This window comes from Chiroxiphia lanceolata, chromosome 3, assembly GCF_009829145.1.
Source record: "Chiroxiphia lanceolata isolate bChiLan1 chromosome 3, bChiLan1.pri, whole genome shotgun sequence".
NCBI lineage: Eukaryota > Metazoa > Chordata > Aves > Passeriformes > Pipridae > Chiroxiphia > Chiroxiphia lanceolata.
Genome location: NC_045639.1, coordinates 23,880,357 through 23,902,205, shown reverse-complemented (window position 1 = coordinate 23,902,205; position 21,849 = coordinate 23,880,357). Strand labels below are relative to the sequence as shown.

The 21,849-nt window shown below is 35.8% G+C and overlaps 1 protein-coding gene across 2 annotated transcripts in view; it reads right to left on the bottom strand.

The window, feature by feature from the left end:
• Positions 1-21,849, bottom strand: part of UBR2 (ubiquitin protein ligase E3 component n-recognin 2) — a 58,165-nt gene that overhangs the window by 6,343 nt on the left and 29,973 nt on the right. For both annotated transcript variants that reach the window (XM_032681819.1, XM_032681817.1), the window contains exons 18-41: positions 20,526-20,591; positions 19,052-19,174; positions 18,641-18,704; positions 18,221-18,345; positions 16,914-16,966; positions 16,554-16,656; positions 15,968-16,016; positions 15,380-15,534; positions 13,912-14,014; positions 13,056-13,165; positions 12,756-12,836; positions 11,783-11,964; positions 10,890-11,089; positions 9,915-10,008; positions 8,362-8,523; positions 7,910-8,007; positions 7,613-7,685; positions 6,738-6,886; positions 6,599-6,654; positions 6,087-6,183; positions 3,969-4,036; positions 3,331-3,466; positions 2,613-2,703; positions 1,703-1,833 (exon numbers count right to left, since the gene is read on the bottom strand). In XM_032681819.1, coding sequence (XP_032537710.1) covers positions 1,703-1,833; positions 2,613-2,703; positions 3,331-3,466; positions 3,969-4,036; positions 6,087-6,183; positions 6,599-6,654; positions 6,738-6,886; positions 7,613-7,685; positions 7,910-8,007; positions 8,362-8,523; positions 9,915-10,008; positions 10,890-11,089; positions 11,783-11,964; positions 12,756-12,836; positions 13,056-13,165; positions 13,912-14,014; positions 15,380-15,534; positions 15,968-16,016; positions 16,554-16,656; positions 16,914-16,966; positions 18,221-18,345; positions 18,641-18,704; positions 19,052-19,174; positions 20,526-20,591 — 2,569 coding nt within the window. The remainder of the gene's footprint in view (positions 1-1,702; positions 1,834-2,612; positions 2,704-3,330; positions 3,467-3,968; positions 4,037-6,086; positions 6,184-6,598; positions 6,655-6,737; positions 6,887-7,612; positions 7,686-7,909; positions 8,008-8,361; positions 8,524-9,914; positions 10,009-10,889; positions 11,090-11,782; positions 11,965-12,755; positions 12,837-13,055; positions 13,166-13,911; positions 14,015-15,379; positions 15,535-15,967; positions 16,017-16,553; positions 16,657-16,913; positions 16,967-18,220; positions 18,346-18,640; positions 18,705-19,051; positions 19,175-20,525; positions 20,592-21,849) is intronic.

Here is a 21,849-nt window from a genome sequence, read left to right as displayed (position 1 = left end):
GAAGATTGAAAGTGTTAAAGGCACCAGATAGCTATGCTGGAAAACTGCCAATAAAGAAAAGCACCTTTCCTAAAATTTCCTCCCTAAGCATATTTCAAGCATAGTCATATAAGTACCACAACTGAGAGCTGAACAGCCTTTACAACTTAATATGTCTTTGTTTCAATGTCGCCCAATAAATGGCTACTTCATGCTGCTTGTGACATGAATCAAGACAGGTGGTCAGTGACAGGCAGCATACCACAGCCTCAGGAAGAAATATAGGAATTGCAAATGCCTGTAATGCCAAACTTTACTAAAATATCTGGGACATAGCCCCAGACTGCCATAATCACACTAGTCTCTACTGGTTTGACTCTCCTGGCCTCTGCTCTCCCAATTTTCAGGAAAAAGCATACCAGTATCTCTTCTGGGGAACAGCCTCTTTAGCTTCTGAATAGAGGAGGGAACAGAATTAGAATAAAAGCTGCACTCGCTTCTCTCTCATGTCCAAGTACTTTCTGTTTTGCAATCCCCAGTAAAACAGCAGAGAAAAGGAATATAAGCCAGTTGGGGGATCTGTGGATCCAGGAGCAGGGGAGTGGGAAAGGAACACAAAACACCCAGTGTCATGGGACACTGCCAGTGGTAGGAAACTGCAGGGCCATCCAAGCACCTGGGACTTGAGGATTGTAAAACAGAAGTGAAGCAAAGCCTTTCTTTCTTGCTCTCTTACAACACGTTCTTTAAAGGCCCATAGACCTACTGTCTGGAAGTACATCTGCACTTTGTACCTTAAAGTAACCATAAAACAAAGAACTCAAGTGATCTCTACTGGTCCAGACTATGAACTTGAGAAACCTTTTTACAGAAAACAAAAGTTCAGGAAAAGAGGTTTCTTTCTTTTGGCTAACCGATGAAGTATTGTGATTGTTAAACAAAAAACAATTAAAAAAAAATCTACAATTTACACACGACTTGTCAAGGAAACATTCTGAAAGTACCAAATCACAAACACACCCATGACAAGAGACAACCACTGTTCTTATGTCAGCTCAGCACCAAGTATCAGACTTTTTTTTTAAACGTGGCAGTCCCGATGTGCTGTGAACCTACTTATTATTAACATCTTCAGATTTACATTCTGTCCCTACATGTGCCATATGTGGAGAGCAGTGAAGTATGTTACTAACATCAATTATTTGGGGCGTAACATAACACATGGTGTTTATGGAGAGATCATAGAATGGTTTGGGTTGGAAGGCACCTTAAAGACAATTTACTTCCAATGTCCCTGCCAAGAAGAGAGACACCCTCCACTAGACCAGATGACCAGGTTGCTCAAACTCCCATCCAGCCTGGCCTTGATATTAATTATTAGCGGATGCTGATTGAATGAAATCAATGCAAGGAAAAGGTGGTCTCATTTGAAAATAGTAATCTGTAGGAGCTTTGAAATAATCAAAATTTCCCTTATTAACAGAAGAGCACCAATTTCTGATTTAAGTAATCTAGAACAGTGTTTACCTCTATATTAAAAACACATTTTTAAAACAAACAAATTTTTTTTTTGTCTTTTTTGTTATGCTGATATGATTCTGCACTGGTAACAAGTCCACATTCATTCAATCAGTTCCTTCAGAAAAGAGAATTTAAATGTAATTTATTTTGATCATTAATGTTTATGTCTTGAAAAGCTGATTTAATACAAAGCAGACAGTACCTTGAATTTCTGAGGGTGCCGGGACTCCATTTAAGTAATGAAAAAACAAAGCAGAACATCTCAGGAAAGGCATGATTCCAGCTTTTAGATTCTTCCACAGGTGCCAGCCTGAGGAAATTTCTTTCAAGGCACTTAAGAGAATAGAATAAAAAAGTTTGCTTTTATTTAATCATTTCAGTTTGAGAGATATATTTAGTAAGCCATCAGCCATATTGCATATTAAATTACTGACTTCAGTTGAAACATCAGTATGCAAAGTGTTTATTTCAAAGAAAACTTCAAGAAAAACATAGACTAGAGATTCATAGAAATGTAACCAACAGGGACAGTACATTAAGGATAATTTTGCATGAACATTTCAGATCACAGAATCATAAAATGGTTTGGGTTGGAAGGGACCTTAGAGATTATCTAGTTCCAACTCCACTGCCACGGGCAGGGACACCTTCCATTAGACCAGGTTGCTCCGAGCTCCATCCAACCTGACTTTGAACACTTCCAGGGATGGGCATCCACAGCTTCTCTGGGCAACCTATTCCAGTGCCTCACCACTCTCACAGTAAAGAATTTTTTCCTAATAACCAATCTAAACCTATTCTCTTCCATTTTGAAGCTGTTCCTATCCCAACAAATTTTCTGTACTCAGACACTGCCTATTCCAGATTCTGCAAACTGACTAAAGAAAAAATTGTTCCAGAGAACAACCTTCATGAGCAGGTATCTTCATGATCACAGAGAAATTTATAGGAATAGTTACTTAAAGTGAATCTAGAAGTACTGGATAAGAAACAAGATACAAGAGCTCCCAAGTGAAACGTGTCATCTTTGACCACATTATTACATAGAATTCAATCAGTAATTAATGTTGAGTCGAAGAGGAAGAAAAATATCATAAAATTTTCTCTTTTACCTTCCTGTACACTGGCAAAGAAATTTATACAGTGTAAGCACAGCTACTTCCTCTTCACTGTTAGTGTTTTCTTGATCCATGCCATTCTCTTCTGAAGAAGAAATAAATAAATAAGCAAGTTGTTTCATATATACATGATTATAAAACAAGAATGCATTTTTTCAAGTTTTGATAAAAAATGCCCAAACTAAGTGAAATATTTCACTGGAATGGAATAGCATGTACTAGAAAAAAGTTTTCTGCTGCACATCCTATGTGGTAAGTTTATGCTATTGTCAGCTCCAGTGAGGTGTTGATTTACTTCTTCGATTGGCTGGGTTTCCCTTGCTTGGAGTTCCTTGGTTTTGGCATACCATGCCTTATCCAGCTCCTCTTGCCAGAATATACATCGATGCCTTAGTTTGCTAACTGCAACTTATTCATCATGCAATGCCTAAGCCAAATCTCTGCCATAAACTCTTCTACATACTGGCTGGAAAGCTAGGATTCATGACTAGCTATGCTCCAAGAAACCTCCAGCGTTGAGCAATAAAGACAAGATGACTGAACTTGCATGAGTACAATTTATAAATACTCTCTGTGGACAGAAAGACAGAGCACCAACACAACTGTGTTTTGCAACTATAAACTGCACACATTTACCAGCAGCATTGTAGCTTTTTCTGAAGTACAGATTTGAGGAATCATTTCAATAAAAGTTGAAAGAAAGTGGCATTACCTGTTGATGAGGTAAGTAAAATTTGTATTATGTGTGCCATAGTGACAAGATGAAACAGGTGAAGATCTCCAGTGCCAAGACTAACCCCTGAAAAATCCTGACAATGTATGGCAGGGAAAGAGAGCACCAAGCTTACCTGTAAAAGAAACAGAAAGCCGGTATATTCCTTCTCCTTGGAATCTTCCCCTTTTCTCTGTTCATGCTGCAACTATACCCTTTGAAGGGCAGACTTAAGGCTAATTTTAAAGCTAATTACACAGACATTATTTAAGAGAACAATGATTAACTATCAGGAGAGTTTTGAATAGGTTTGGGTTTTTTGGGTTCGTTGTTTTGTTGGGGGGTCTTTTTTGTCCCTATTTTTTGTTTGTGAGTTGTTGGAGGGGTTGGTTTTCATTTATTTTGGGGGTTTTTTTAACAGCCAAAGAGCATATATTCCGTGTCATTCTACTCCTTTATTATATATACATGGAAATACTTGAAACTAAAGAATTTAGTTAAAATTTATTAAGTAGTGAAAAAATATTAAAAACCTGAACATTTTGAAAGGTTCCTAACTTAAAGAAAAAGTTTTCAATAATTTTTACATAGTGCCTACTTGATCAAAACATTATTAATATATATTATGGAATACATACCAATAAATGAAACATGTCAATATCAAGTATGCAAGGAAGATTTCCATTTTTTTCATTAGGCACCAGTGCTAAATATTTTGGAGAGAAAAAAAAATTAATTGAACATTTATATGTGAAAAGATTTTAGTTACAGTTACAAAATGAGAGCCATCTCCTTCATGTACATGCTTAAAAAAATACGAATGTACTTGTTTTGGACAGAAAGGAATCAATTCAGGAGTTATTCAACACTATTGGAAAAGACTCTTGCCTATTTTACTCTACTGAAATGAAACGAAGTAGTAACTTTGTTTCATTTCTTGGGTTTCCAGTGGGAGATAAAATAAGACAGTATCTAAAACTCTGCTCTGATGCAGAAATAAGCTCAAACACTAGTGATTAAATAGGACCACTAATTGTTGCTAGACAGCTGCTCGAAGGATGCAATTTGCTTAACTTGACAAGATTCAGTGAACTTGCCCTACATAAATAATTTGCCTTATGGACTCAAAAATATACATACATTATTTTATCTCTAATTAAGAAAGAGCGAGATGTTGGTCTCTCCACCTCTGTAGTATTCACAGTAACCACAAATTATTAACTAAAGCACTCCAGCTGACAACAGAAATTCACACACAATAAATTCCAAGCACATCCATCTAAAAGCAAACAATATAAATTGTTTTGAAAATGTTACTACATATTTTAAGTAACAATCAAGGAACAGTTGCAGACTTCTTTGCTCCAAGCAGTAAAATCTGATTTATAATAAAAGAGTTTCAATTGCAGCTATGGGTATAGTTTTACAATGCAGCTATAAGCATTAAGCTGCCAAGTTTAAAAACTCTACTACAGTAAAAAACAGTCTCATCACAAGAACTTAAAAATACTTCAGTTGAAGACTACTGCTGGCCAAAAAATTAATTAGTTGAAGATGTCACATTTTGAATCTATTTCTATTACTAAACATTTCATCACTACTCAGATTTTAAATGTTTTCCTTTTGTAAGCATGTAGCCACAGAACTCAACCCAGAAGTGTAATAAATGTTTCTATCAAAAACGTGACCAGAGCGAGGGATTTTCTAAACCAAATTTCTTTTCAGTAAGTCATCTTTATGTATAGTTTATAGAATACTGACAGATCAAAGGTTAATAATTTTCCTTATTCCTAGCCTTGAAAAATAAAATAGCAGAAACTTTTTTCCTTCACACCAATCAAAGCACTACAGTTGCTTCTGTCAGTTGGAAGGAAGGAGAGCTTTGAAGAAACATTCATTCAAGTTTTCAAGAATACCCAAACCATGCAGAACACCATATACCACTAAGTTCCAGTCAAATAGCTAGCAGCATCTGCTGTCCTGCTTCACTTAGAAAACGGCTCAACCATTACTGCCATGGACTGATGACAATTAAGTTTTTCCCCATAAAGCTGCCAACTGTTTGCTGAAGTAGGTGGTATCCATCTACCTGTAATTTCAGTATATGAATGCATTTTAAAAGCTTCCTCGCTCTACTGACTGGAAATATTAAAGTTAACACATTTTATAACACCCTTTCAGAATACTCCTCTCATGAACAATTACTGCATTAGGCTGAACTTCAGACTGCTTGTCTGTATCTACTAATGCTTCAAGTTTGGAACATTTTGGCTGTTCTCATTAAAATTCACAATGAACATATGACATTACATACTAAGTCCTGTCTTCCCACAGATCCTACTTTTCAAAGACAGAAAGTTCTGCAGATATATTACAGACCTCCTATTTCCTTTCCACACTATGTTAATCTTAATTTTTTCATATTTAGATTTCCAGTGCATCCCTTTTGTGAAGGGCCACACTTCCTTCTCCTTTGCTCTAGGTATCTTTCTAAAAGGAGGAATCAACAGAAATCCTTCACAGCAAAATATCCATGCTTCCCTTGAAATTCATCTTGGAGCTGCAGACCAAAAGAAATGTCTCTTTTCTTTTTTCCATGGTATGACATAGTATGTATAGGTGGAAATACCAGCTCTCAGTCTATTCCTTAAAACCAGTACATAAAATAATTTTCTAATCAATACTAACAGTCATTCTGAAAGCATTTTTCTGTATCTGTATCTTTGCAAAAAACCAGCATAAGGTGGTGAACTTACATGCTAATAGAGTACAAAAGTGACCCTGTACTGCTGAAAGAGATGAAACTGTCCAGTGAGCTGCTGCAAATCTTGTTAGTGACGTAAGGCAGTCGTCCTTTAAAAACAAAAAAATAAGAGACACAGTCAACCAAGTCCCTCAACATGAAAAGAAAGGCCTTTTGACTTACTGCATTTTTTTCAGGCTTCTCAACTGTAGTTTATGGGAGCAGTTGGACTGTATAAGCATATGAGATACTTATTTTATGCAGATACACACGAGTTCCTTTCAGTATTATTATTTTGACTGTTACAATGAGAAACCATAACCTTACTAAATTATGTGTTTATAGGAAAAAAAGTAGCAGTTTTTCTAGATTTGATTTTTAAATAGATTAAGAAATCAGATACAGATTGACTCAACAGTAGGATCCAACAAATAAAACTATCAAATAACTGTAACTTAAAATTTCACTAGTGAAGCACAATTCCCTCTTTTTTCTGACTCAGAGGAATTGCTATTTGATCCTTACCTGTCGACAAGGTAAATGACCAAACAATGGTTTATCTTCATCAGCTAAAATTCGTTCTGTAAAAAAAAAAATTCCATCTTGTGAGTTTAACTAAATTCTGAAAATCACCTAGAAAGGAGCAAAATGAATACATCAGTACCTATAGTCTGTATCGTGTAAGCACAGCTTCCCCAGCACATTATAGGTACACGGGGATCTTCTTCATTTGGATGAACCTTCAAGCCTACTTTGTATGTTGCCGTGCCAAAAGTTGTCAGCATCTCTTTTATGCTCTCAGAATAAGGATTCCTGAAACAAAGAAAACAATATTACTAATTCATTATTTTCTCCACTGGCAGTATAGTACTTTAATAATAAGCATTCATCTCCTACTGGATTTTTAAAATTTAAGTGACAACTCCAATATCCTTCTTTGGATCTGGTATTCAGTAACCTCTTTTTTTGTGACAGATATATTCCTAATTATTATTTTGATTATTTGACTGGAACCAATCTCATTTTTTAGTGTTAAGTATATTTAGTCTTCAAAAATTATATAGTTAAGGTTAAATTACAAGAAATATGTGTGACTGATAGCTAAATCTGTTGTCAGCTGGGACAGATGCCTCACATCTTTGTGTGCACCTGGCAGACAAAACTGTCTGTACCACGTAATGAATTTTATTACTTTCTCTTCAAGTCAAGAAGGGGTAGAACCAAATACAAGCACACCATAACAGCTGAAATTACATATTAGCATATTCTCTGTTTCATAGTCTTCCTTCATGCTAGAAAAAAAAGTGCAGCATGTTCTCTGCACAAACACCACATCTACCTCTTCAAATTCTACTGCATTACTTAGGACTTGTGGGTTGAACTTCAATACCATCATAATAATAAAATTAATTTTTCTAATTAAAACAAAACTCATATATTTACCTTAATTATTGAGACCTAGCACAGAAGTTACATTCTATTTTCATATTATCATTTCATGATGAATTTTTAATGATTTATTAAGATGTAAATACATACTTCAGTTTGAAATCTGGTCTAAATCCTTCAGGTAATTGTAGCTGATCCATTTTTTCTGAATGACCAGAATGACCTGTACAAACAAAAAGTAGTAAATCACTGATTATTCACCTATACATGATTTTTACATTATAGAAAGGTGAAGAAGAACAACGTCAGAAACTGAAATTCCAAGCTGTTCTTGCCACTTATGCCATCATCTCTCAACTCCATTCTGGTAGAACAGATATGCTCGCTTCTTTTCCATGAATATTATAACATTTTCACATATAAATATACAGATTTCTTCAGACTTACTTGCAGAGTCTTCATTTCGAAGCAAATGCAGTGCTTTTATTTGCTGGGATACTGTTTTGATCCACTGAGTTAGGTTTGGTTGGCCTGAAAAGTCTAACCTGTCAAAAAAAAATCCCAACAAACAATTAAAAAACATTTATATACAGAATTAAGTATTTTAGAGGCATTCCATGCTCTTCTGTTTCTCAACAGGCTCTTTTCCCTGCTGCCCAGGTATTTTTCTACATTCAGTTCTTTTTCTGCAGGTCCTATGCTTTCCTGTCCTTTCATGCTCTAAATTCCATAATACACAATAACAAAGTAAAATCCATAAACCAAAATAAGCAGGCAGGCAATCCACTGGAGTTTATCAAAACAGAGGATAATAAACATTCAGGAGGGTTTTCTGGGGTGTAGCTTGTTTGGGACCTTGTTTTTTACACTTATTAAGGACATTCATAAAGCAAACAGACCTGTTGAACAAAACTCTTGGTGGAGGAAGCAGAGGAATAACGGTATTGCTTAAGCATTCACAAAGTGGGCAAAGGAATTCACCATTTTCTACATCATAACTCGTGTGTACTCGCAATCTTTGTTGTCTTCGTTGCTCTTTCGCTTGGACTGCATCAAAATACCTTTAGAAAACAGCAAGACATTAGCGGCAAATTATTAAAACATTACCTTAACATAAAAATTCAAGAATTCTCAGGAAGACACAGTTTTGCCTTTTCCCAGATATAGGTAAGAGAATTATCTGAAGGAAAAAGCTCTACCCTCTGACTGATAAAGCATTACTATCTCCAGCTATCCCCAGTTTTTGGGTGCCAAAATCCCCCGAAGTGCTGAAGTTCACTGGGCTGTTAAAATCATGTTTAAGACTTCAGCAATTTCCAGAGGAAGAGGTAGAGGGAAGGTTGAAGGACTAAAAGAAAAACAGAAAAGGCCTCATTTTTACATAAAATGTTTAGGGAGCATGAGCATTATCTGTGGGCATATTCCATTATAGGCCACAACCAAAACGGAGGAGCAACTGGAAAAACGCGTGGCTGAATCCTCTATGGAAAAGAAACTGAATTCACTGCTTTGCTAAATGCAACTCCTATTCCAGAAGCCTATGATGTGCTTTAAACCATGCCAAACAACGACCCCCAAATGATCTGAATACAGGCCTCTAAGGGCATTTCCAGGAGATAATGGAACCCACACAGGACTGTGAGCAGTGATATCAAACACGACAAATGAAACCAGTGTGTGGTTATAGCCACACATATATATAGCTCCCAGAATCTCTGGGAGCTCCTAACACTCTTCACACACAAGGCAGAATTTGAAATTAGGCACTTCAGAAGCCATGCCAAGGACCAAAGCAAGAGCCTCACCAAAGTCAGAGGCTTGAACAGTTTGCATTTGTCACATGGCACTGGCCCCACACAGCACGAAGCATGTTTATACACCTCCAAAAAATCAAAGAATAAAAATAAACGGAAAAAGCTTTTATTAAAAAACTAAGAACAAAGGACAAAACTGAGTTTACGTTGAAGATGAACTTGAACTAGGTTGTAGATGTTTCTACTTCAAATGAAACATGTTGGAGGAATTAAGAGTGCAAGAGATGCACTGTCATTTAAAACTCCAGTAGAGAGCAAAAGAAGCAGCAAAAACATGTCTATCAGTGAACTGCAAAAAAACCCCAAAAAATCTGAGCTTCAGTGTTCAGATACATGTGCACCACGGGGAATTATGCATTGAGATAAACAAGCAAATGGAATGAAAGCTGCCATGTACGGCTTTGGATTCTTCTTTACCGAGATGACAGACAGCAAATGAAAATTATTTTGAACATATTTACACCATTTGATTTCTACTTCTTTTTTTTCCAACAGAAAGCTGTTTAAATCACTTTATGAAATTACTTTTTACGTTTACTACATGGTAGTAATTCTGCCATTAAAATTAGTGCCATTAGGCAAACTGATAACATAACAAACATGCTATTTGGACTAAAAACTTAAATATAGCCTTTTACCTTTGCCAACAATGAGCGTGCATAATATGCCCACAGCTACCCGTGTGTGTTCCACATGACAGATCTGGGTGCATGAATAATGGGTCATACTTTTCTGTATTTAAAACAAAACAAAACAAAACAACACAACTTTGAAATAAACATTTATCAAACAACTTAACTGCAAATTGATGTTACCACAATCACATTATTATTTAACTTCATCACAGAACTGTAACTCATTTGATGAAGCATAGAACACATTACTAATCCACAATAACTTAAAACTGTTTAGATCATTTACAAGTATAATGTAAATTTTGTTTTGAGTGTGTATGTGCGCTGTACTTAAGACTTCAAACCAAGCTTTTGGAAGCCTTGGTAAAACCCCCAAGATTTACCTGCAGTTTTGGTGGTTCGGTACCACCACACAATGAATTCAAGAACATTAATTTTCAGAGTGAGAGTGCAAAACAATTCAGGGTAGAGATTTTTCTATGTGTTTACACATACATAATCCAGAGAAGCCTCTCTAACAACTCAATTGCTCACTGTGATCTGTTTTACAAAGTACCTAAATCCAAGATTTTTTTATTATTGCTAAGTGGCATTTCAGAGGATATAACTGAGAGGAAGAAAACGTACATCTTGTGCTTTTACAGCATTACATCAACACCTCCTCTCTCTCTAATGTTACAGGCATCGTTTAAGAACAAACATTTCTGATTTTAAGGGTTTTTTTAACAGTTATAAATAATTTGTCACAAATGAATGGCAGAACATTTAGATCATGCTTTGCAGTGATTTACATTGTTTAGAACACACATTTCTACCTCGCTAAAAAGATGGGGAGTTTTGCTACTGATTACAAAGAAGCCTTCCACAAACACACAGTTAACATAAGAAGGCTATGTCACTGTCTCAAAGGAACACGTGAGGTTGTCACACTGCCTCCAACATTCTTTAACATTAAAGACAACTATGAACAGTACTTACCAGGGTCTGGAGTAATTTTGTTTCTATTTTTAGACAACACAGTTGATCGCTGGATAAATGCTGCCAAGACCATAGCCCTGCTGTCCACTTTAACTTCTTGCTCCTCCTGACACAATATACACATAACAACCTGCCTGGGTTCAGCTACTCTAGTTTGCTCTGGTCCCAAGGCTGTGAGTTTTGCATCTGAAATTACAGGGCTAGAATATTGAAAGAATATTAGTAAGCAAATTATTTGAAAAACATTCCAATTCAGATCATGATTTAAGTGTGATGAATGAGTTTTCTAGATTTATGATAAATGCTGACAAAAACCAGTTTTGGCATTTATAAAACAATTCCTATGTTCCCAGAAATGGCACATACTTTCTAGAAAAAATTCATACCCTCCCAATAGTATAACCCACTCCAGTTTAACACAGAAATTAAATGTGCAGCCCTCCGTCATCAGCATCCCTTAAGTGTCTGACACGAATTTTGAAAACACTTTCCACTTCCCCACAAATCATTAGCATACTTCAGTTCATATTTCCAGCTACAAGCATATTTTCTTCCAGATCTTCAACCAACATATAATCAGCTATTTCCAATTTACTATGTTTAATAGCATAGTCTCTTCAGTATCATTAATCATGATTTTGTACAAAGAATTATTTGCCTGTTTATGTTGAGCACTATGAGGATGTGACAAGGGAGGAATCAATATTTATCCCACCATCTTGACAGAGAAGGGGAGGAAAGCATTCTATTTACTACTGTGTTTTTGTCTCAAAAACTTATGAATAGTTTTCCATCCAGACAAAAAAAAAAAAGAGCTTTTTAAAGCAGTAACAGTGGGACAATTTGATGTTAAAGTCAATGGGGGAAAAAATTTAAATGAGATTCCTTTATACCTATTTTCATGTACTCCGGAGGTTGATGTATCTAGCTCATCCAAAGTTTGCTGGAAGAGTTCTTTGTTTTCATTGATGAAGTGCCGCTGCATCTCGGACATCTGAGCCATGATCTTTTCCCTGCGCAATCTGGCAATCTCGGCTTTTCGCTTCCTTTCAGCTTTGTCTTTATCACGCGAACTCTGAAATTGTATTGTTCATTCAGCCATTTTTAAAAACGTAAGTTATTTTAGTTACTGCTTGGTGTAACAGACTAACCTCCAAATTTTAGCTACTGTTATGTGTAACTTGTACACACTTGTAACTTCTTTATGAAAATCTCATAAAAAGACACAAGAAAAGTCTATCAAAGAGTTATTTTGTGCCCTCTTTTCTTTAGCTCATGTTCAGTGCCAGGCAGAACTGCAGATCCAGAAGGGTAACCTCCTCCCCTCAACATTTAATTGTATTTTCTATTTCTCTTCCCTTCAGTCATTCATAAGGCCAGAAGGTAAGAAAGTGACAGGTCTCAGCTCGTCTCTAGAATTACTCTCCCTCCAAACTACCTGTATTCCTAACTAAGGTCTTTGTGTAGTATCTAGAGTGTCATGTTGAGCTAAACAAATGGGCAGAGCTTATCTAGAATAACCTGCATGGTAAAAGTACACAGATACTATTTCTTTTAGCAACTTTCCATGGAGTTTGAGATTATGGGAAGAGTAGAAACATTTCATGCTGTGATGAGTAATACAAACAATTCTAAGGGGTAAACTTGCAGAAGATTTGGAGACTACAATATATAAAACAAACAAAACCAGCCCAGGAACTCTACCAATAGGCCTTTCAAACCAATGGGTTTGAGCTGTGAGACAGAATTGCGGAAAGCATTGATGTTTCCCATCTTTGATTTAGAGCTACAATTAGAAATACAGTTCTTTGCTAGTCAGAACCCAGACATGTTCTAGATCAGCTAACTGTTACAGCTTGCTTTTACCTCCTCCATAATATTTCCTTCTGTTTCGGCCACGGGACTTGAAGAAGAGCTTTCTCTTAGCTTTTTAATAGTATTAAAAGTCTGTAAGAAAGAATATAACATTTAATTTGTTTGTGACATGAGAATATAACTGTGTATAATACAATGCTGTCCAGATAACATGCAATGTTGGATTCCAGAAGAGGAAAAATGTAGCTACAACAAATCAACACGGGAAATAAGGAAATCATCACAATATAATTAGGGAAGTTGCAAAAATCCTACTCCCATAATTTCGGGGGTAATATAGAATACATTTACCTTCAATATCCATCTGATCATGTCCTTGTGCACTTCCAGATGAGGTGCATTTTGCAGTGTTTCTAGCATAGCTAGAATGCTAGGGGAATTACTGGGTGCCTCTCCTGGTTCTGAGACAAATATTACAATGACAACTGATTATACCATTACCTGACAAATTATTCATTCATTAACATTACAAACAAAAATCACCAACACTTGTTCAGTAGCTGAAGAATTCCTTCAGCAAACAGGCACAATATAACTTTTAATTCCCCCCATTGCAAACATTTTCATGAATAACCTCTAAATCCTGAAAAGTTAGAGGAAACCTCTAAATCCTGAAAGTCTTGCTTACGGACTATATTTTCTTACAAGAGAAATGCACTGTATGTGCTCCCTTGCTGTTTTCATCTTGGGAGCTGCTATGTAGAACTTCCAATATTTTATTTCCCGTTATTTTAAATGCAAGAGTCTTAGCAACTTTTTCATATGTTAGCAAAACTAGAGGCTCTAGTCAGAAGATACAAAGGAGAGTCAAGATTAAAAGAATCTTTAAGAATGCAACTATTGTTTCTGCAATTGCATCTAATCCTGTACACCAATCTTTGCTGAGATGCTGCTTAAAGATATTAAGAATTAGGTTTAGTGGGAATTATTCAACTTCCGGATTTCTTCTCCAGAAAATGCCTTTAGTATTGCTACCATCATAGAATCTACACATATGTAAAGCGTGGATCTATAGTTAACTTGGTAAAATTTTGATGGATAAATAAATATACTCTTCTGGTAAATGCCGTTTCAGAAGAATAAAATACGAGATCCTGGCATTTTCAGTTATTTCAGATTTGCTATAAATTTGAAAAGAAAAGCATACTTGATATTTTCTGAGTGAAGGTAAATGTTACAACGTTCTCCTCACTGAGATTCTCCAGATGCTGTTTTTCTTCTTGTAAAGCCATTCCAATTAAATGCAAAACCTAGGTAAAAATTATGAATTTTAGTTCTTTCTTTAAATAATTCATATAATCTAGTTATATAGTTTGGGTAATTAATTAAGAGGCAGGGAAGTCATACAATACAATTATATAATAAGAATATATTTGCAGTTATTTCTATATACAGAATTCCAAAGCTACACAGGAGCAACAGTGTTTGTTTGGAACTTTACCACATAAAACCCACATTGTACTACTTGTATCTTTCTGTTTGCTGTCCTGACTAGTGAAGGAGAAGTCAGTGCTTCTTAGCTTTCTCCCTGGCAATGGCTTGTTATTATCTCAAGTCTATGGACAGAAGCATGATGTACACTTTATATCCTTTTTACATACAGAATTTACTGACAAAAATTTAAACATTTTAAACAGAATTCTCTCTAGAAACACATTTTAAAATAATGCTAATTTTTATGTCAGTGAAAAGCTGCAATTCCCTTGCACTTAAAGTATGGAATTTCCCACTTAAAGAATGGAATTTCCCTATTTAGTCCGAATGGTATTTTAAAGCTGAAATACTTCAATCTTGGTGGTGAACTCTGTCATGCTGAATCAGCCATTTTGCAACCCTAAGCAAATTGGCAGGATGCTCCAGACATAAAGCATTACTGAATGCCTGGACTCAACACCGAAATCCACCTAAGGAAAGGATAATCACCTGAAAATTTGTAACAGAACTGGAATGCAACAGTCTAAGCATCTACAGAAAAACTGGTAAAACCTGATGAGAGTCTTGAAGTTTTTAAAATTTAATTACACAGTCAATTTTTCCTCAGTCTATCACATCTGTTTAACAAGGTCTCATTAGATGTGGGCCATTTCCTCTTGCAGATGTCTCATATCAACCTTTGTATGATCTTCCAAGACAAGAGCAGTTGACTTGAGAAAAATAAGTCAAGTTTCCCAAAGCTGATACATTGTCAAGTTAGAAAACTCTTTTGTGCACTTCTATGATTTTTTTTAAAGTGATTTAGCTTAAACTGAAATAACCAAATGAATGTCAAGAAAAAAAAAAATCGATGTCTACTTAATATGCAATAACTCAGATTATTAACTGGTTCTCTACCACAATGAACACTATTTCAACTGATTCAAGAAGAATTCTCTCCTCTTGTGTGCATCACATTAGAAATTTACCTGGGCCTTCTATTCACTTTTAAAAATAAATTGCATTGGAGAGGGGTTTCCCTAGTTCTGTATGTCAGCAAACACCCTCCATTCCTCATTCAGAGTATTCTGTATACTTCAGATACCAAGTAAACAACTTTTATCCACAAAACCATGTTAAAATGCTAAAATAAATATTCCTTCATTAGCATAAGCATTATTTTAAAACAAAAAAACCCATACCCTTTGCAGCATGGACTCTGACCAGGCATAGCCATTGTGTTCTACTGCCCACTGCAGTATAGTTCCCATAATGCACAGCATCACATCAGACTGCAGAATATTAACCAGACTGGCAAAAAGTGGGCAGAAAGGAGGAAGAGCTGGCGGTGGAAGTGCTGAAAGGGAAATTTGTGTGTTTGACATTTCTCCAAGATTTGCAACACCCACATAAAATGTCTGACTGAACAGTTTAACCCAAGGCAGGGGGGTAGGAACTACATGATCTTTAAGGTTCCTTCCAACCCAAACCATTCTATGATCCTAAGGCAGAACACAATTGCTTGAGAAACAGTATTACTGACAACAGGCTATAACATTCCACGTGGCTTGCATGTAACAGAAAAGCCAAAGGAATAACCTCTCCAGAAGGCAGGTTCCATGACAGATGAGACCCCCGTCTACAGCCAGGGAGACATAAGGGAAATTGCTACATTTTCAACCAATTTCTACTCTAGCCCAGGAACAGGCTGTTAGTCTTAAGTTTCAGGGCAATACACAGCTCAATATGTGATTCCTTCTTCTACCATCTTCTCTCAAAAAAAAAAATACCTGTATCTTCTCTGTTCTGTCTTTTCAGCTTTCTTTGTGCTTCCTCTGCCTGAAATAGAAGAACAATGCCAGCATTACTCAAAACCTGTACAAATATAAAACTAATAAAAAAAGCATTCATGCTTTACTCCATTGTTACTGTTTTTTCCCCTTTTTCCCAGCCTTAAATAAACATGAAAGCTTTCATGTCTTTTCAATTTATGTTCTACTTGTAAAGTAGGCCACGCAGCTTCAAAATTAATCTTTCATCCTGAGCCAGCCTGGACTCTGTTTCTAGCATAAGATTGTAAGACAACTCTGAGCTAAAGCAGCAATTTCCATAAATCTAAGGGAAAATACAAGTTGCTTTAAATACTTTCAGTAACATAAGATGTAAGAGAAGCCACAGACAAGCTCCTGAAGGCCCACTGATTTCAATAGCTCTGTATAGGGCACAGGATCCAGTGGCACAGCAAAATCTTGGGCAAATTTTGTTAACGTTCTCAAACACATAGCTGACAACGCTTCCTCCCAGAACTAAGCTTTGGAAAAAGGCAAACAAAAAAAGACACAAAATAAACCCCGGAAAATTAAATTACTAAGTTACCTTTGATTGTTCTGCCCTTGAAAAGTGATAGAAATACAGATTGAAGTTCTTGGCACATTCTGGTTTTAACTCATACAGCCCTCTGCCTGTTAATCCAGGTTTCCTACCAAAAACCAAACCAAACACCTTATGTCCATTGGTTATTAACATCTGAGAATAAACAGTTAAGTAGAACAGCTAAAAACCGCTGCTCAATAGGCATTCTAGAAAACAAGTTAAGTAACAGGATTAAGAATTCTGCATGTGAGTAAAGCCATGAGAAACTGCCTCAACCCAGCCCTCTTTCTTTTATTCTCTCATTTTCACTAATTTAGCCATTCCATTTCTAAAGCTGAAATATTAGAATAGAGGGAAACATACTTGAAACATGCCACTTCTTCAATCACACTTTCCATTCCTGTCTCTCTGTTCTCCTACAATTGAGTGAAAAGGCAAGACAATGTGTTACTGTAGTTCTTGGATTAAACACGTTCAAATATCACACAACACTACAGTAAGCACGCAAAATGAACGTAGTACAAAGTCATTTTACTGGCACCCAAGAGAACACTAAAGCACATAACATGAAAATACATTCAGGAATACCATCTCTGCATTTACATTTTTAACAAGTCATGTCATTCTAAGTGCTTAATTTTTATGTTTTTTCCCTGTCATAATGAACTTGGATGTAAAATAAATAAAGAAAGAAAACCTGAAGCTAGCATACTGAGCTTATCTTTGGAATACACAGTCAGTATTTCTGGTTTCTAGGCCTTTAAATTGAAATAAATATAGGAAAGCTAAAAAAACAAGTTACTGAAAAATGATAAAACAACCACAAAAAGCAGCAGGAGACATCAGCTCAAACATGTAACACTACTTCATACACGAATTGCCTTTTATTATTCCCATCCCCTTCATGCAATACATATTCACAGCAGTTAATATGCAAAGAAAAAAAGGCTGACAATACAGTTTGGAACTCTAAATTAAATCCCAGTTTGCTTTTTCATCCAACCTTAAATTATTTTTAAGTAATTTTAAAATTTAACTTTTCAAATTCTTTAAGATATTCAGAACAAAGAAAAGTATTTCAGAATCTATCTGTACAGTTAAATAAACTATTGAATTCTGTCTTCAGAAATCATGTTTAAAAGATTGCTTCAAAAATACTAAAAAGGAAGCTTTGCTATCCTACAGAAGTACTCCTAACAGAATTCACATAAATGCTTCTGTTCATGCAAATGAACCATTTATGTTACACGAGTCGTAATGCTGTGTCTGATTCCATGTCTTTTCACTTATTGTTAGGCATGAAAATATAACAGCTTATATTTTTGGATAGTTCTAACAACCCACTTCCATACATCTAATTCAGGGTTTACAAGCAGCCTGCAGAGACAGCCGGCCAGATGGCCAGATAAGGAACAGCATTTAAAAGAGAAAGGAGCTGAAGAAGCTCTCAGGTTCCTGCCTCTTCCATATGTTATTCCTTCCTTATCTCTTTCCTACCCTCTCCATGAGAATTATTACTCTGTACTCATGCTAACCTTGCTCTGAGCACAATCATGCTGCTCCCATTCCATCCATTCCACATTAAGCGAAATGAACTTGCGTAAGGAAAATTTTCAGCAATCAGCCTTAAAAAGTAAAGTTGCTTCCCTCCTCCAGGCCAAGTTACTTACATCTTCAGGTAATGCCTTCACCAATTCACTGTGAGCCATTGGCCTGATGCTCAGCTGATGGATGATCTCTCGTTTGATTTCATCTGTTGCATTTACCTGTCCTATTCCCGGACTGAATCTTTCACCTGTAGAAATAAAATACATAATTTTTTTCAGGATTTTAAACATTCTTTTCTCTTCTTCTGCAAGTTAAAGGCTGGAAAATAGGCCACCTTCTGTAGAATCTTGTGTTCATACACCAGGGTTCAAAAATTCATTACATTATTCTAAGCTAGTTTTGAGGCTTTTCTCCTAGGAAAGAAGTCAGAACTACATGAAGTCCACAACAGAACTGAACTTGAGATGGAAACGATGAATGTTCATTCCAGACCATTAAAGGGACTAAATTTTAAAAATTAGTTAAATACATTCTGAACTTACCAACAATCATTATAATGAGGTATAGCATCTCTTCTATAAGAGTATTATTTTGTTGGACAACATCCTGAAACAATCAAAAAAAGAATTTACAATTTTCAATTAAAAGAATTATTCCATATACTGAAAATACTTTTTCAGTGATTCAAAACATTGCTTGTTTTCACCCTTAGCACTCCCAAATTAAGCTATGCTGAACTGTAATCATAAGTGCAAAAATTATGCAGCATTTTCTGACATTTACCAGTTTGATAGGTAAAAATATTTACGTATATTTCAAACCAGCCAAATGAAATTAAAATGGGATAGGTTTTGCTTTTTTATCAAGAAATTGCTCAGTCTCAGCACAACAGCATCTGATACACTTTGAAAAACAAAACTGCAGGTTTTCTATAGCAGTAATACATAAAATACCTTGTTAGTATTTTCTGAGCTAAATCTTTTCCCATAGTCTGGAGTACTAAATATCTGATAAAGTTCAAAGCGACTCAGCATTATCATCAAGAAGTGATTTGGATCCATCATAGACACACCTGTCTATTAAAAGAAAAGAAGATTATAAACAGAAAATAGATTTCATATTATTATAGCATGCTTGTATATTTCTATATGATGTCCACAGCATATTCTTTATGAAATTCATTCCTTTCTCAATCTTGGGCATGAAGACTTAATTACTTAAATTTACACTCATAGGACTCCAAAATGAGAAGTGTCAGCACATTTGACAAGCTGAATCCCATGCTTTAACAATAATTCCCGATGCCCTTTTAAAGGCTTCACGTAAAATACTCAGGGTTATTCTTTCTATCTGAAACAGTCTAAATAAAATTCAGTGAAAGACTTGTTTTCTTTTTCTCTCCAATCTCATTCCTGCTGGCTCAACTTAAGGCATAATATCAATTAGTATATAGCACTAACGATTTTAAAAACAAATTCCAATCCTCAAAAGAATGGCTGAAGATTTTATAGCAAAACTTCCCAAACCACCTTGGAAAGAAAAATATTAATGTTTTAATGCAGCACAAACACTGACTTCCGTTTCTGAAAACTACTGGCTAAAGTTTTTTCTGTTTATTAAACAAGATATCTAAGTTAGTCAATTATAAAAATTTGCTGTTAGTTCACTACTGCTAATGGGACCATCTTTAAGACAGAATAATTTCCAACACAGCTAAAGGATGTCTATCCAAATGGGCAGCTGCAGATGATCATTAAAAATTAGTGTCAGATCAAGCCTCAGTGAAGTATGTCTGAAAGCAGAAGTAACTTGGGGCATATGTATCCTACTGGGTATTGCTAACTCTAGGTAAGATCTGAGAAACTTCCTGAGAAAATATTTTGCTGTCCATGTGAACTACGCACCCCGAGCTGCAAATGTCAGCTTACATTGCTCTCAGTGTAGAAGTATTGAATCTGTGTCAGAGCTAAATAGACTGGCAGATTTGCAAAATCTCTTCTGAAGGACGAAAAATAAATCAAAGGGGTTTCACTTTCCGCCCAGTATTTTAGACACCAACTTTGAAGGGAGGGAGAAGAGCCAACGCATACCCTGAGTACATGACTGAAGACATGCAGACTCACACAATTGCTACTACAGCACAACCCATTAGTTAAAACATTACATTCTTGAAGAAGTAGCATTATATATGTGTTACACAGAAAATTCTGCACTTTCCAAAGTATAGTTAAAAAACAAGGATTACAACAATTGTTATTTCCTTTACAAATTATCCCATAATGATAAAGCTACAGTAAGAAAATTGAAGTCTTCCCACAAAAAACTGACTTTTTTCCTTGTCATTGAAAGGTTCTGATGGAGCTAATAACAAACACACACACGTCCTGAAAATGCTTGATAAAAATGCAAACTGGCATATGTGATTACCTGAAGCATTACTATGTCCTTGTCAAACATCTCCCTCCTGCACTTCACATTATGATAGTAATAAATCTGAAAAACAAAACCGAACACCACAATCATTAACAAAGATCATAACTAATCTAAAATGATTTTAATTCTGAAAAAATTAACTTTGCTATACAGTGTTAGTAAACAAAAAATGAACCTGTGATTTGAAAAAATGATACAATTGTATCTGTATGCAAAAAGCTTTTTTATATAGCACAAAATAGTTGCTGGCTACATTGTATTGATCTAATGTCTGGACTGCATAAACTTAGAAGGAAAATATTTTTGACCTCCTTGGCTTATGAATTAATATATCTATTTGTTTAGCAATTAACTGTTTGAAATTCACAGGAGAGAAAGCCTTTGCAGTTAGAGAAATGTTTCTTCCTCATTTCATGAATTGCTCTTTGATTATTTGAGATACAATCTTTCAGGAATTGCTAGTGTCAGCAAAACGTTAATACTGTGATGGAACTAGACTTAACCCAAACCATCCTGAGAATGAACTCAACACTACTGTGCCAAGCAGCAGCAGCACTGCAAACACTGCATGGCGCTGAAATGCGGGAAAGTTTAGTTCTACCATAATTAAGGAAAAATAAATAGGGCTGACAAGTTTCTACCTAGGACCGGGAGCAATCTTCAGCATGCCAATCCTTCCTCTACAGACACACCATTTCTCACCAGAATTACATGGAAGACAACTAGGCATGCCTTCCCTTTCTTCCCCACCCTAATAATCCACACAAAGAGATGCCCATTCCTATTGTCTGGTAAAATACGCAAAAGAAGCTGGTTGAACATGAGCTCTCATACCCATAGGAAAGAAGAAGGACTTGCTGACTCTGGGAACCTTATTATCTAAACTAGACCATGCTCTTTACTTCAAGATACTGACAATGAGGGGAAATCAACACAGAGACTTATTTTACCATCAAAAGCTACACTGAATTTCCAGATCTGACGTGGGTCTTCAGCAATATGGGCACTGCTATAATTTTACATAACTAGAGCTCTTTTTGTTTTAATAATGACAGTAAAGGACATCACCTTAAGAAGATCCTTTAAGAGTCAAGAAGTGTCAGAATACAGTATGTTTGAACAGCTTAATTGCAGTGCATGTGTACTAGGAGACTGAATTATCTAATGAATATGAGGGCTAGTGGGACTGAAGGAATTTTCTTGCGAATAGATCAAGTTAACACCTCCCAGAATTAAATCCTGTTCCTGTTGTAATGTAAGTCTCGCTAAGAAAATCACTTTAGAAATCACCCTGGTGGGTGGTACTGACACCACAGTA